At 40.4% G+C, this 15,708-nt stretch overlaps 2 protein-coding genes and 1 non-coding gene across 3 annotated transcripts; 1 reads left to right on the top strand and 2 right to left on the bottom strand.

The window, feature by feature from the left end:
• Positions 1 to 2,017: 2,017 nt before the first annotated feature.
• Positions 2,018 to 2,123, top strand: LOC118485305. Its single transcript, XR_004875609.1, has one exon. It is a non-coding gene; the product is annotated as a small nucleolar RNA R71 (small nucleolar RNA).
• Positions 2,124 to 9,673: 7,550 nt separating this feature from the next.
• On the bottom strand, positions 9,674 to 10,078 carry LOC110892416. The gene has a single exon (XM_022139582.1). It carries the CDS (start codon positions 10,076 to 10,078, stop codon positions 9,674 to 9,676), a length of 405 nt encoding a protein of 134 aa, XP_021995274.1.
• A 2,629-nt stretch (positions 10,079 to 12,707) lies between these two features.
• LOC110892415 lies at positions 12,708 to 14,180 on the bottom strand. The gene has a single exon (XM_022139580.1). The coding sequence runs from the start codon at positions 14,178 to 14,180 to the stop codon at positions 12,708 to 12,710; it is 1,473 nt and encodes a 490-aa protein (XP_021995272.1).
• Positions 14,181 to 15,708: the final 1,528 nt, after the last annotated feature.

Here is a 15,708-nt window from a genome sequence, read left to right as displayed (position 1 = left end):
AAAGTGTCATTCTCCCCCAAAAAATGCATACTTTAGGTGCTTTGGTAGCTCCTTCAACTCCACACTTGGTGGACTTTCCAAAGAAGGCTTGGTGCCCGAATCGATTTCTACCGGTAATGTATCCGTTTGGTAAGTCCATGGTGGACTTCCTTCCTTCACCGCGAGAGCTTCTTGCTCTTTCTCTTCTACCTCTAACTCACATGTGTGAACCTGCAAAGACATATCACAAACACAAGAACCCAAAATTTCTTCTTCGAACACCTTCGGGTCGTAGCCATCTATAAAATCTGCCAAGAAACACTCATCACCATACACATTAGTACCATTAGTAAAAACATTTAACCTCATTTTTCTATTACCGAATGTCATGTCAACTGTGCCATAACGACAATCAATAATAGCATGTGCGGTGTTCAAAAATGGCCGACCCAAAATAACATTTTGTTGTTGAATTGGGTCCGCGGATGAGTAATCTAGCACAAGGAAATCAACGGGATAATAAAATTCATCAACTTTAACTATAACATCCCGTACGATACCCCGGGGAAGTTTATGAGACAAGTCGGCTAATACAACCGTTGTCTCAACCCGCTTCAATGGACCAAAATCGTATTGGTCATATAACCCCCCCGGTAGGATACTTACTCCGGCTCCAAGATCCAATAACGCCCTTGTGGTTTGAAAATTTCCAACTTGAATGTTTATTAGGGGCGTTCCCGGATCTTGTAACTTAGGAGGAAGGTCCCCTTTTAATACCGCACTTACCCGCTCCGTCAAGTCTACCAATTTAGGCACTTTTTGTTGCCTCTTTTGAGTACACAATTCTTTTAGAAACTTGGCATAAGCGGGCACCTGTTTAATAGCTTCAAGTAAAGGAAGATTAATTTTAACCTGTTTGAATACCTCCCACATTTCCTCTTTTTGAGGACCCCGTTTTGAAATAAATTTTTTTCTACCCGGGTCTAATAAAGCCGAAGGAAACGGTACTTCACTAGACCCCTCACCCTCATTTACTTTTTCTTTTTCTTTAATAATTTCGGGTTTTTCAAAATTGGGTTTTTTAGAAGAAACAATGGGTGGTTCGTTTTCTTCCTCACTTTCTTGACCCGTTATATCCTCAACCACCCCTTCAACCAAATCCGGTGAAGGATTGGTTTTATACTCTTTCCCACTTCTCAAAACACTCACATGATGAATATTAACATTGTTACCTCTTGACGTACCATGGGATGGATTTACCTTAGTGTCGCTTGGTAATTAACCTTTACCCTTCTTCAATTCGGACACTTCGGTTGCAAGTTGACCCATTTGAGTGGTCAAAGTTTGGATTGCTTTGTCTCGCGCCTCATCCTTTTGTATGCGTGCGTCATCCATTTGGTTCCTCTTTTGCATCTCTGCTTGCATACTCTTCAACATTTCCATCATTTCATTTCCACCCGAAGACCCCCCTTGTTCTTGACCCGCTTGGTATTGCCTTTGGTATCCTTGGTTGTTCCCACCTCTATATCCACCTTGATTATTGTAAGGTTGGCGCGAACCATAATTCCCTTGGCTACCTTGAAAGTTCGGGTTTGATTGATTCGAAGGGTTCCCATAACGAAAATTCGGATGGTTTCTCAACCCGGGGTGATAAGTGTTAGAATTCATATTGTAATTTCTACCACCCCCTCCTTGACCTTGAATGGCATGAACTTCTTCAAATTGCCCTTCCACCATTCCTTGACAATTTTCCGCCGCATGACCTATTTCATTACACAATGCACAAACATCATAAATTTTATTAGAAGTTTGTATGTTACCATCATCAACCGCATGCACTTGTGTTCGGGTAATGGCCGGTCGTGCTCTCCTTGAAGCTTGAGCCTTTCTCTTTGAGGTGATCGCCATTTGTTCCAAAAATTCCCAATCCTCATGCTCATAGTTTGTGCCAAATGTCCCATTTGTAATGGACATCAAATCTCGTGCATCTTCGGCACACAACCCTTCATGAAAAGCGTTCATTAACTCCCAAAGCTCAATCCCATGGTGTGGACAATTTTTAATCATCATGTTCAAACGCTCGAAAGCTTCATGGAACATTTCGCCTTGTTGTTGTTGAAAGCTCCTCAACCCTTTTCTCGCATCATTGGTCTTTTGGGCGGTATAGAATTCGTCTAAGAATGTTTGTTGCATCTCCGCCCAAGTATAAATAGATGCCGAAGGCAAAGTGTAGAACCACTTCTTTGCCTTGTCCTCCAAAGAAAATTGAAATAGTACCAACTTGATATTATCGGCCGAAAAACCTTGACTCCCAAGAGTATTGCAAATTGAGTCATAGGCCTCCAAATGGAAATAAGGCTCCTCCGTTGCTAGCCCCTTATATTTCGGCAAACTTTGTAAAGAATTGGTTCTTACTTCAAAAGTTCTCCCTTGGTTGTTATGAGGAATAACCACCGGTGAAGGATTGTGCGTTATCACTGGTCTAAAATGTGCTTCAATTCCCCTTGCATTTTCCCTAAGATGCCTCCTTGGCACACCAAATCGACCTCTTGGACGAACTTGACCCATTGGCCTTTGCATGGGCCCTTGTGGTACCATTGGTTGTTGAATTGGCCTTTGAATTTGCGGTTGCACCTGTTGTGGTCAAACTTGTTGCAAAGGAACCGGACGTTGCAATTGCGGCCCTTGTGGCCTTGGCCTAATATGTTGAGGTATGAGTTGTTGTTGTTGAACCCCACCAACATTTGGAATCACTTGTACTTGGCCTTGCGTATAACCGTACTCCCCTTGCTCTCCATCACCCCCATAACCATATCCTTCTTCATCAAAACCTTCAAACTCCTCATAACCTTCATCATACCCATCTCCTTGAATTCCCGATGATTGCCCAAATGGAATGGTCGAGTATTGAAAACCCGATTGATTTGGTGGTCGATACGGTGTAGCATGGACAATAGACGAAATTGGTGCCATAGTATGGCTTGAATATGACGGACCCGCACCCGGGAAAAAATGGGATAATGGTGGTATAGTAGTGGAAGGGTTAAAGGTGACAGTTGGTTCTTCTTGGGTAGTAATGGGCTGTGTGGTGTTGGTTGGTGTAACCTGTTGAAGTATGGTGGGTTCGGTAGTATTTGGTGGAATAGTAGTATTAGGTGAAGGTTGAGTGGATGTTGGTATGAATGATGAGGTGAATTCACCCGTAGTGGGTGGTGGTGGTGGTGGATCCATAATGTATCGAAGTGGTGTAATCGGTGTAATTGGTGTTGTTGGTGAACTACTGATTGTATTTTCCCTTAGCAAAATTTTGTTTGCTCGCAAAGTTCGCTCGATTTCCGGATCAAACGCCAATGGTGATAGCTTGTGAGAGCTCCTAGTACGCATGCACCTGTAAATACCTGCACACTAACACACCTCGCGTAAACCAGAAAAATAACAAACTTAAAGCAAGAACAAAAATAACACACGTTGCGCACTACTCCCCGGCAACGGCGCCAAAATTTGACGTGGTGTCGTGGTCACGCAAATTTAATCCCAATAACAACTATGTAAATAGTGGCAAGTGGGTATCGAACATAGGGAGTTTGTGGAAAATGTGCTATTTGTAATGCTTATCTAAGTTAACTAAATTAAACAAATTGCACGAAAAATAAAATTCACGAGTTGTTTTGATTTGTTTGGTTTTAAAAACTAAGATTAATTAACTAATTTGCAAAATGAAGATTTGAGGTTGTAAACAATTTGGAAATAAACGGCTATCTTTAGTATCCGGTTTGCTTCAACTTTTGTGTTAACATTCACTAGAAAGAACTACATAGACATAGTTCATGTATAACCAATTGCAGTGATGAAGGGGGACGAAGTACTCAGATTCCGAGAACGTGAGGTTATCACCCGATGATCAATCAACCCTTACCCAAACCTAACTATACCCATGATATCTCGATTGCCAACGGCACCAAGAACGTATGGTTTCTAATTAGTTCAACGTAAGAATCAACACGTTACTAGCGAGCAATTATACACCATAACAATTAATTCAAACGAAGAGGAATTGTTATTCTAGAAATATAGATAAAAACACAAAAGTTTACCACAAACCTTCAACATAAGATAACCATTCAAGTATCTAGCCACTCATGGCTTTAACACACATCATAACAAAATAGAAAGAAAACAATGTTCACAAGTTCCCCCAACTAAGACAAGACAAGAATTTAGTAAAAAGATAGTTCCCAGATGATTCTAGTGAAAGATTATTCAAGAGATGATGTTCCCAAGCCTTCAAGTCTCTCATTTAAAGCTCCCAAATCGTCCCCTACCAACTTGTAACCGAAACCCATGATGAGAACCCATAATATTCAATAAAAAAGCTTTTAAATGCAGGGGTTACGTTTTCTAGATCAATCGTCGCCGTAAGCTACGCCAATTACCGTAGCTTACGGTGACCAGTGGCTTCCCGGGTTTCAGCATAGCGCCGTACGCTACGGCACTATGCCGTAGCTTACGGCGATCAACAAGCTTTACGATGCTTGTTTCCTGTCTTACGGTGCACACTTTTGACATGTTATAGGTGCCGTAAGCTACGGCCTGGTGGCGTAGCTTACGGCTCTGAGTGATCTTTTGCTCTCATTTTCTTCAGTTCCCTTGGTTCCCACGCATCTTGATCATACCAGCTTCTAGCATCCGTTCAAGCTCCTTAAAACCCGCATCTTGCACACTTTAACACCTGCATCAACATCATCTTGTGATTACCTAATTCACGCGAATAAACGGATAAAATGTAGAATGTGCATTATGTTAAGCCTTTTAAGGGTTGTCCTACGGACCACCCGTCACATCCCCACACTTACCCGTTGCTTGTCCCAAGCAACCACTTCAAAAACTATTTTTTAACCATAAGCGACCAATCGTGCAAACCAAACCAAAGTGCCGTCCTTTTACTAGCTTTTTATCAAACCACAAGACACACCCCTCACAAAACTCTCGGTGACAAGAAAAATTAGCAAGTTATGCTAAACCACTCCATGCGTATATGTGTGTGTGTGCGACAATAAGCTTGTATGAAAATCAAGTTGCCTCCTAACCAATATCTAACATGCTTTTGAATCAAAGGAACTTACGGGTTGTAACGGGGCTAGGTGCAAGGGTAGGAAAAGGAATATATATGTGGTAGCGAAAAACTTAACCGGTCTTTTATTACATAACGAAATAAACAAACAAACAACTTAAACTTATATACAAGACAACTCAATCATCACTTTTTTTTTTCTTTTTTTTTTCATTGTTTTTTTTCCTTTTTTTTTCAAATATTCAACATAACACTATAACATATCTACATGCTACTAAAACAACTACTAACACTATAAGACCGGGTTAAGTCGGGTAAATTTTTGGGAAACTATCTAAGGGGTAACAAATGATCGGCTTTTAGGCACAAAATGGGCAACTAAATGTCCAAACCCCCGCCCCTCTCGCAACCATGCTCATATATATAATTTATGAGGTCCAACCCCCCAAATCCCACACTCGCACTCACCTAGACGAGGCATCCTAGAAGTCCCCTATCATCTTCAAAAGCATGTTGACTCTAAGATTTAACAAGTATTCACACACAAGTTCTATTAACACACAACACACACCGCCACTCTAACAATGAAATATCAATAACAATCATGCGTGGCTCAATTCTCAAAAATTTCCCCCATCCCCACACTTGGGATACATTGTCCCAATGTATGGTTTTGAGGGAAAGATCGCTTTCAACAAGAACATCCCCAATTGCTTGTATTCTCAAACCCATTTTTTTTTAAAAGACACCACCAACGCTCACAACCCAATGACGTATTAACACAAACACCACCAACGCTCACAACCCAATGACGTATTAACACAAACACCACCAACGCTCACAACCCAATGACGTATTAACATAAACACCACCCAACCTCCCAACCGCAACATAAACATAAACACATAAACATATATACAAAAAATGTACAAAGGAGCGAAATACGACCTGGCTAGTAATACTTCGGCTGTGGAGGCCCAAAGATGGATGTCATCATATCCGTCCACTCACCAAAACCAAATGCTCCACCGCTACTACTGCTTCCTTGATCACTGCTTGGATTTGCTTGTTGATAACTCATGGCATGCGGGTCCACCCATTAAGAATGGTGCAATGGCGGGGTGGGGTATGACACACTACCATCATATGGTGGCAATGTGGTGTAGTCCACAATGGGTGGATCTCCTACAACTGGCTGCCCCGCATGCCATTGGTCATGCATGCGTCTTTGACGATCATCCAAGTAACGGTTGTTCGTGTCTTCTTCACGGGCATATCTATGAGCACGGTTCCATTGCTCATTCCTATCGTAACTTCTTTTAATAGCCCTTTCCACACTAGCACCCATAAATGTTTGTTGATCAAATAGCACTTGGTTTTGTTCACTTCAATTACCGAATGTGGGTGGTCGCCTTTGTTGAATGATTTGACCCATATCCCCCGAATGGGCCCAATACGGGTCATAAGCCTGTTGTGCATAATCAAATGCACTACCCACATAACCAGATTGCACGCCGGCTCCTTGAACCCCCGCTTGACCGACACCTCCTCCTTGAACATCTACCGTGAAAGTATCTTTCCCTCAAAACCATACATTGGGACAATGTATCCCAAGTGTGGGGATGGGGGAAATTTTTGAGAAATTCAAAAATTTTTGCAAATCCAAGCGAAAGTGTAAAAATTTGAAAACTTGATATTGTTCCATTTGACACACCGACACCCATCTCTAATCTTTTCTTGGTGAGAATTGAGCCACGCATGATTGTTATTGATATTTCATTGTTAGAGTGGCGGTGTGTGTTGTGTGTTAATAGAACTTGTGTGTGAATACTTGTTAAATCTTAGAGTCAACATGCTTTTGAAGATGATGGGGGACTTCTAGGATGCCTCGTCTAGGTGAGTGCGAGTGTGGGATTTGGGGGGTTGGACCTCATAAATTATATATATGAGCATGGTTGCGAGAGGGGCGGGGGTTTGGACATTTAGTTGCCCATTTTGTGCCTAAAAGCCGATCATTTGTTACCCCTTAGCTAGTTTCCCAAAAATTTACCCGACTTAACCCGGTCTTATAGTGTTAGTAGTTGTTTTAGTAGCATGTAGATATGTTATAGTGTTATGTTGAATATTTGAAAAAAAAAAAAGGAAAAAAAACAATGAAAAAAAAAAAAAGTGATGATTGAGTTGTCTTGTATATAAGTTTAAGTTGTTTGTTTGTTTATTTCGTTATGTAATAAAAGACCGGTTAAGTTTTTCGCTACCACATATATATTCCTTTTCCTACCCTTGCACCTAGCCCCGTTAGCAACGGCGCCAAAATTTGACGTGATGTCGTGGTCACAATCAAATTTAATCCAATTACAACTAAGTAGCTAGTGGTAAGTGGGTATCGAACACAGGGAGTTTGTGGAATGTATGTTATCTAAGTGTATATCTAACTTGACTAAATTAATCTAATTGCAAATAAAATAAATTCAAGAGTGGGTTTGATTGGTTGATTTTTAAAACTAAGATTAACTAATTAAATTGCAAAAGAAAAGTTTTGGTTGTAAACAATTAGAGACGAGTGACCATCTTTAGTTTCCGGTTTGCTTCAACCTTTGTGCTATCATTCACTAGAAAGAACTACATAGACATAATTCATGTGCAATTACTTGTTGTGATGAAAGGGAACTAAGTACTCAGATTCCTAGAACGTGAGGTTGTTACCCGATGACCAATTGACCCTTACCCGATCCTAGTTCTACCCATGATATCTCGATTGCCAACGGCACCAAGAACGTATGGTTTCAAAATAGAATAATCATAAGCATCAACAATTTACAAGCAAATAAGAACACACCATGATAAATAAAACATAAATTCAATTTGCCATTCTAGAAATATGAAATCAAGCACAATTGTCTCTACAAACCTTCAACTAAAGATGACCATAAAGAGTTTAGCCATCTATGGCTTCAACAACCATCATCACATACATATCAATGTTCATAGGAATTAAAAACACTAAGAAGATGTTTAGAAATTGTTTCAAGCTCTCAAGAACACCCAAAATTCGTCTCCAAAGTGTATGTAACCGAATGGGAATGATTGGACTTGAAAGGGCATCATAAATCCGCATTAAAAGGTGGAAGTTACACATTTACGTAGGTCAGCGCCGTAAGCTACGGTGGCCACCGTAGCTTACGGTGGCTTGGAATGGCTTACGGTGGCTTTAAACTGTCATACGGTGACAAAAAGTGCCAGTGAGCGCCGTAAGCTACGCCAATGGTCGTAGCTTACGGCAGGCTTCAGCCTGAAAACTTGTTTTCAGCATAACTTTTTCGTTTCAACTCCGTTTTCTTCACCGTTTTCGCCTACGTTCTCGTAATTCCGTCCTCTATCATGCTATCCTCTTAATTCTTCAATTCCAAAAATTGATTTTTTCATTTATTCTCCGTGTTCCTTCCATTTTAAGTTCCATTTGCACCTGCACGTCCAAACAACTAGTAGTTACCAAGTTCAAACAATTAAACGTGTAAAGCATGGGATTTTAATATTTTTAAGGCACTTAAGGGTTGTCCTACGGACCACCCGTCAGGTACAACACCTTATTACCCTTCCCAGAGTGACACACCTCATTAAGCATAATAGGATCCCATATACCCCTACTGACACATGCATACTGCAGCATTCTCATTATTACCGGTTATGGACAAGTATACTATCAAAGTTTAAAAGACAAGTATGATGACTCACCTGATTAGCAATTGCTTAACAGCCGCTAGTAATATTGGGTTATGTCTCAAGGTCCTAACACAATTACATAATCCTAGGTTAGGTAATGATACACCTAACTAGTCATTATCATGGTTGGATATTGGTTAACCCTACCTTGTTTAAGCATGGGTGATCAGTCCATGCCTAACTAAGGCTAGGCTACCTAATACCCGCCCCTGACAATAACCCTAGTACCTAAAAATAATACTAACACTACTACTACTAATATATTATTACTAATAATAAAACTAATATTAACTACTAAAAATAAATAATAAATAACTAAACATAAACTTAAACGAGAGTATACCTCAAAACTATCTACGGCACGTTGATGTAGAGTTTCCCTACTCCTGCTCCTACTCGCGCTCCAAAAACGACTATTAACAACACCCAACGGGGTATCGTATACTCAGGATTCTCTATACTAGAGCATTCCCGTTAAAGAAGCTGGTACCTAAACAAACGATTGACGTGCCTACCTACCTGCTTGACCTGCTAGCTTGCTTGCTTATATATATTAATTCAGCTGCTTAACTCGTTTTTCTTGTATAACTTTTAAAATATGACGTTTTATAAAACGACGAATATGTCATTAGAACGAGCATATTTTTATCTACGTTTTAACCTAAGTTTCATTAAAAACGGAGTAAGGTAAATAAAATAATATATTTAATTATTAATATTAACGGTCTCCTATATTCGCCAAGGTTTGTCAAGATATTTCACCTTTCACGCAATCATCTTAATCGTTTAACAATATATGAAATATAAATTACATATTTCACACGTTTATAACCAGCACGTTAAGGTTCGGGGTATTACATCCTTCCCTCCTTACAAAAATTTCGCCCTCGAAATTTGTCATTACTTAAAAAGATGAGGGTACTTATCTTTCATTATGTTTTCTAGTTCCCTTGTAAAGTTGGGTCCATGACGTGCGTTCCACTTGACTTTGACTAATGGGATTTCCTTCTTGCGTAACTTTTCAACCTTCCTATCTTCAATTTGTAGTGGTTCTTCAATGAAGTTGAGTTTTTCGTCAACCTGTACGTCTTCCAGGGGTATTTGCTGGGCTTCGTCCACTAGGCACTTCCTTAAATTTGATACATGGAAAGTATTATGTATTCCTGCCAGCTGTTCAGGAAGTTTTAGCCGATAAGCCACTGGTCCTACTTTGCTTGTTACTTCAAACGGCCCAATATATCGGGGTTTCAACTTTCCCTTCTTTCCAAACTGAATCACTCCTTTCAGAGGAGATACCTTAAGCATTACTTTATCCCCTAGTTGGAACTCTAGGGGTTTACGCCTCTGATCTGCATAACTCTTTTGTCGATCTTGAGCACTTTTCATCCTTTCTTTGATTTGCTGGATCTTTTCTGTGGTCTCCACAATGATTTCTGGTCCTGATAGTTAACTTTCCCCTACTTCCGTCCAACATATAGGAGTTCGGCACCTTCTTCCGTATAAAGCTTCATAAGGTGCAGCTTTGATGCTGGCGTGATAGCTATTATTGTAGGCGAATTCGATGAGTGGTAGATGGGTGTCCCAACTTCCACCAAAATCAATTACAGAAGCCCGAAGCATATCTTCTAATGTCTGAATAGTCCGTTCACTCTGCCCAGCTGTCTGAGGATGATATGCAGTGCTTAGATTAAGCTTGGTTCCCAACTCTTGTTGGAAACTTTGCCAGAATTTAGATGTGAAACGACTATCTCTGTCTGATATGATCGATACAGGCACCCCATGTCGCGAGACTATTTCTTTGATGTAAATTTGAGCTAGCTTGTTCATCTTATATCCTCACGAATTGGCACGAAGTGTGCAGACTTGGTCAATCTGTCCACTATTACCCAAATAGTATCATAACCGTGACTTGACCTTGGGAGCTTCGTGATAAAATCCATGGTGATTTTCTCCCAATTCCATTCTGGGATCTCTGGTTGTTGCAAGTATCCAGAGGGTTTTTGATGTTCTGCCTTCACCTTAATGCATGTAAGGCATTTTTCCACATAATGGGCAACAGATGGCTTCATTCCTGGCCACCAATAATCTCTCCAAAAATCCTTATACATCTTGTCACTGCCAGGGTGAATGGAATACTTAGACTTACGAGCTTCCTCTAAGATTGTATCCTGCAGTCTTCCAAAATTAGGAACCCATATCCTATTGTTGAACCAAAGGATATTATCATTTCCCATTGTCAGTAGCTTCAGTCTCCCAATCATTCTTTCTTTTACAATATGATTCTCTTTTAAGGCTTCTTGTTGTATATTCTTAATTTGATCTAAGAGACTAGTTTTAACCTCTATTCTGGTTGAACGAATTCTTATTGGTTGAGGTTTCTCTTTTCTACTTAGAGCATCTGCTACTATGTTTGCCTTACCTGGATGGTATTGGATCTCACAGTCGTAATCACTTAATAACTCCATCCATCGTCTCTGACGCATATTGAGCTCCTTCTGCTCAAATATGTGTTTTAAATTTTTATGGTCACTATAGATAGTGCACTTTGTACCGTAAAGATAGTGCCTCCAAATTTTCAATGCGAACACTATGGCACCAAGTTCCAAATCATGGGTTGTGTAGTTCCGTTCATGAATCTTCAACTGTCTAGAGGCGTAGGCAATCACTTTGCCTCTTTGCATGAGTACACATCCCATACCATAGTGAGATGCATCACAGTAGACGGCAAAATCTTTTATTCCCTTAGGAAGTGACAGTATTGGGGCGCTACATAACTTATGCTTTAACGTGTTAAAGGATTCTTCTTGTTTAGGTCCCCAATTAAACTTAGAGGCTTTCTGGGTTAGTGTGGTTAATGGTGTTGCAATCTTTGAGAAGTCTTGAATAAACCTTCTATAGTATCCTGCTAACCCCAGAAATCTTCTGATTTCAGTGGGATTCTTCGGTACTTCCCATTTCTTGATGGCCTCGATCTTTGCAGGGTCAACTTGTATTCCACATTCATTTATCACGTGGCCTAGGAATTGCACCTCACATATCCAAAATTCACACTTAGAGAACTTTGCATAGAGTTTTTCTTTCTTGAGCAATTCAAGGACTGCTCTTAGGTGTTGTTCATGTTCTACCTCGTTCTTAGAGTAGATAAGGATATGGTCAATGAAAACGATCACAAACTTATCGAGGTAAGGTTTACAAACCCTGTTCATGAGGTCCACGAACACTGCAGGTGCGTTGGTTAATCCAAATGGCATTACCAAAAATTCATAATGACCATACCTAGTCCTAAAGGCAGTCTTAGGTATGTCTTCTGGTGCAACTTTCACTTGGTGGTATCCAGACCTCAAGTCTATTTTAGAGAAATAGCTTGCCCCTTGTAATTAATCAAACAAGTCGTCGATCCTGGGCAAAGGGTATTTATTCTTTATAGTGGCTTTATTCAAGTCTCTATAATCGATGCACAGACACATCGTCCCATCTTTCTTCATGACAAACAAGATGGGTGCTCCCCCTGGTGACGAACTAGGTTGGATAAACCCCTTGTCAAGCAACTCTTGGGTAGTTGCTTTTTGAGTTCTTGCATTTCTGTCGGGGCTAGTCTGTACGGCGACTTAGCAATCGGTGATGTACCAGGAACTAGGTCAATGCGAAACTCAACCTGTCTATCCGATGGTAGTCCCGGGAGCTCATCAGGAAATACTTCGGGGTATTCTCGTACTACTGGCACGTCCTCGACCTTCTGCTTTTCTGTAGTGTTTACGACATATGCTAGAAAAGCAACATACCCTTTCCTTAGGCATTTATGTGCTTGTGTTATCGTGATGAGGTTCTTAGTCTTGTCAGTGCGGTCTCCCGATACAGTTAGTTGTTTGCCGTTGGGTAATCGGAGTCGGACGATCCTTTTGTCACATATAACTTCCGCATGATATGGTATCAACTAGTCCATTCCTATGACTATGTCGAATTCTCCAAGTTCCATAGGCATTAGGTCTATAGGGATAACATGGTTGTTTAAGCTTATTTTACAATTCTTAACTATGTCAACTATCTCTTTTTGACTTCCATCAGCCATTTCTACTGTAAAGGCATGATCTAGGGTTTGGGACGCCTGGTTCAAGTAAGGTCTAAAGGTAGTCGACACTAGACTTCTATTTGCACGGGTATCAAATAACACACGCGCATATACATCATTTATGAGATACGTACCCGTGATAACGTCTGTATTGGTCTTAGCTTCTTCCGTGGTGAGTACAAATGCCCGCCTTTTTGGCTGATTTAGTTGTGTCCTATCATTTCTTTTGAGTTCGGGACATTCAGATCTCATGTGGTTAGGGTCTCCACATTTGAAACACTTCTTTTTTTCCTTGCATTCTTGAAGAGCATGACCCGTCATTTTACAATTTGGACAAGGAAAACGACATTCCCCCGTATGAAAGCATTTGCAAATTTGACATTGAGGAAATGTTTTAGGCCTTTTAAAGTTGTTATTCCGGGTGTCCCCCTTTCTTTCTTCCCACTTTCTTTTTGGTGCGGGAGATTCAGCCTGACGCAGAATCATCTCGGCAGCCATGACGGCGCCAGCCTCAACAGTTTCTGCAAAAGTCTTGGGGGATTTGGATTTGATAAACACCCTCATTTCAGAGGGTAGACCCCAAATAAACCTATTGATCAGTTGTTCCTCGGTCAATGCTAAATAAGAAACCAGTCGAGATATGTCGTTGAAACGAGAAACATATTCTCGATAGGTTTTATTTCCCATTTTTAACTGAAAGAATTCCACTTCCAGTTGCTCAGTCTCACTGGGAGGACAATACTTAGCAAGAAACTTTTGAATAAACTCCTCCCACTTCATCTCCTTAACCTTTTCTTTTCCCTCTGGTCGGACCACAATGTTCCACCAGTGAAGGGCTTCAGCTTCAAACGTATGTACCGCGAACCGTACTTTGTTGCGGTCATCACACTCACATATGTCTAATACTGACTCCATTCTGTTGAGCCAGTCTTGAGCTTCTAGTGCTCCCTTTCTTCTGTCAAAGGACTGGGGTTTACAGGACATGAAGTGCTTATAAGTACATTCCTTTGATTTGGAATATTCACCTTTTCCTTCTAGTGGCATGGTTGCAATAGTGTTTTTCCTTTCGCCCATTCCTTCCCTTTGAACTGGCGTGGAGGCTGCTGAGCTTTCTTCATGTCGTTCTCCAGATTGGTTAACATTACCGGTTTGTGCATTCTTCATTACCTTAGCCACTTCCACAGCTATATTGTGGATATCCTCAGTATTTAGACGCATGCTTGTACCAGACTGGGACCTGACACTATGAGAGGGAGTTCGAGTCCTATAAGAATCTTCCTCTCTCCTTCTGTTAATCTGATTATTTCTAGACCCTTGTTCATCTGTATGTTCAGACATTGTCTCTTTCCTATAGGAATATGAATATAAAGAGTTACTAGTATGTATGATACATCATTATAATGTAACAACTATATACATCACATATATATATATATATAGCACATAGAAAGGCACAACATAGTTTACTTCTTCTAGCGTCACTCAACTGACTATGCAAGTACTTTTCCTGAGTACATGTTATTTGGCCTAGTGTGAGTGTGCTATTACTTTAGATAACTACTGGTTAAAGCTTAGGCATTCCTGCAATACCTAATTCGCTAAAACCTCGGGCTCTGATACCAATTGTAACACCCACCCCGTAACCCGGGTGATTGTGCACAATTGATACACTTACAGCGGAAACAAACTAAACTTTCATTAAAACTTATAATAGTCTGAGTAAAACACTTTATTTATTTACAAACTTTTGGCAACTAAGAACTCCTTGATCTTCTAAAACTCCACAACTGTCAAGTAGTTCCTATAGCTTTCCTCATGACTCACCTGAGATAAGTATACTCAAAACGACGTCAGATATATAATGGTGAGCTCATACTATACAATTTTTATAAAGACAGACCACAGTTTACATTATATGCATACACAATATGGGCATGTGACCACATTTTAGTCAGGTTGGGCCTCATTGAACCTTATAGGTCACATTTGACTTGTCACAAACCACCGTACAAGAGACATACTAGTCCTCCAGCTGTGTCCCCCTACGGCTGTCACATAGGTATGAGTGTGTGTCGCTGGACCTTATAAGCACAAAGTGCCTGTGGGTACAACACCTTATTACCCTTCCCAGAGTGACACACCTCATTAAGCATAATAGGATCCCATATACCCCTACTGACACATGCATACTGCAGCATTCTCATTATTACCGGTTATGGACGAGTATACTATCACAGTTTAAAAGACAAGTATGATGACTCACCTGATTAGCAATTGCTTAACAGCCGCTAGTAATACTGGGTTATGTCTCAAGGTCCTGACACAATTACATAATCCTAGGTTAGGTAATGATACACCTAACTAGTCATTATCATGGTTGGATATTGGTTAACCCTACCTTGTTTAAGCATGGTTGATCGGTCCATGCCTAACTAAGGCTAGGCTACCCAATACCCGCCCATGACAATAACCCTAGTACCTAAAAATAATACTAACACTACTACTACTAATATATTATTACTAATAATAAAACTAATATTAACTACTAAAAATAAATAATAAATAACTAAACATAAACTTAAACGAGAGTATACCTCAAAACTATCTACTGCACGTTGATGTAGAGTTTCCCTACTCCTGCTCCTACTCGCGCTCCAAAAACGACTATTAACAACACCCAACGGGGTATCGTATACTCAGGATTCTCTATACTAGAGCATTCCCGTTAAAGAAACCGGTACCTAAACAAACTACTGAGACTCTTATTTAAAGCAAGCAAGCAGGCACCTCAAATCCCGGATTCAATTGACGTGCCTACCTACCTGCTTGACCTACTAGCTTGCTTGCTTATATATATTAATTCAGC

Source organism: Helianthus annuus, chromosome 12, assembly GCF_002127325.2.
Source record: "Helianthus annuus cultivar XRQ/B chromosome 12, HanXRQr2.0-SUNRISE, whole genome shotgun sequence".
Classification (NCBI taxonomy): Eukaryota; Viridiplantae; Streptophyta; class Magnoliopsida; order Asterales; family Asteraceae; genus Helianthus; species Helianthus annuus.
This window is presented reverse-complemented; position numbering and strand designations above follow the sequence as displayed.

Bases quoted from the DNA above. Each gene is read 5' to 3' on its own strand.
- LOC110892416 (XM_022139582.1), bottom strand. From the start codon at position 10,078: ATGCTTAAGGTATCTCCTCTGAAAGGAGTGATTCAGTTTGGAAAGAAG.
- LOC110892415 (XM_022139580.1), bottom strand. From the start codon at position 14,180: ATGTCTGAACATACAGATGAACAAGGGTCTAGAAATAATCAGATTAAC.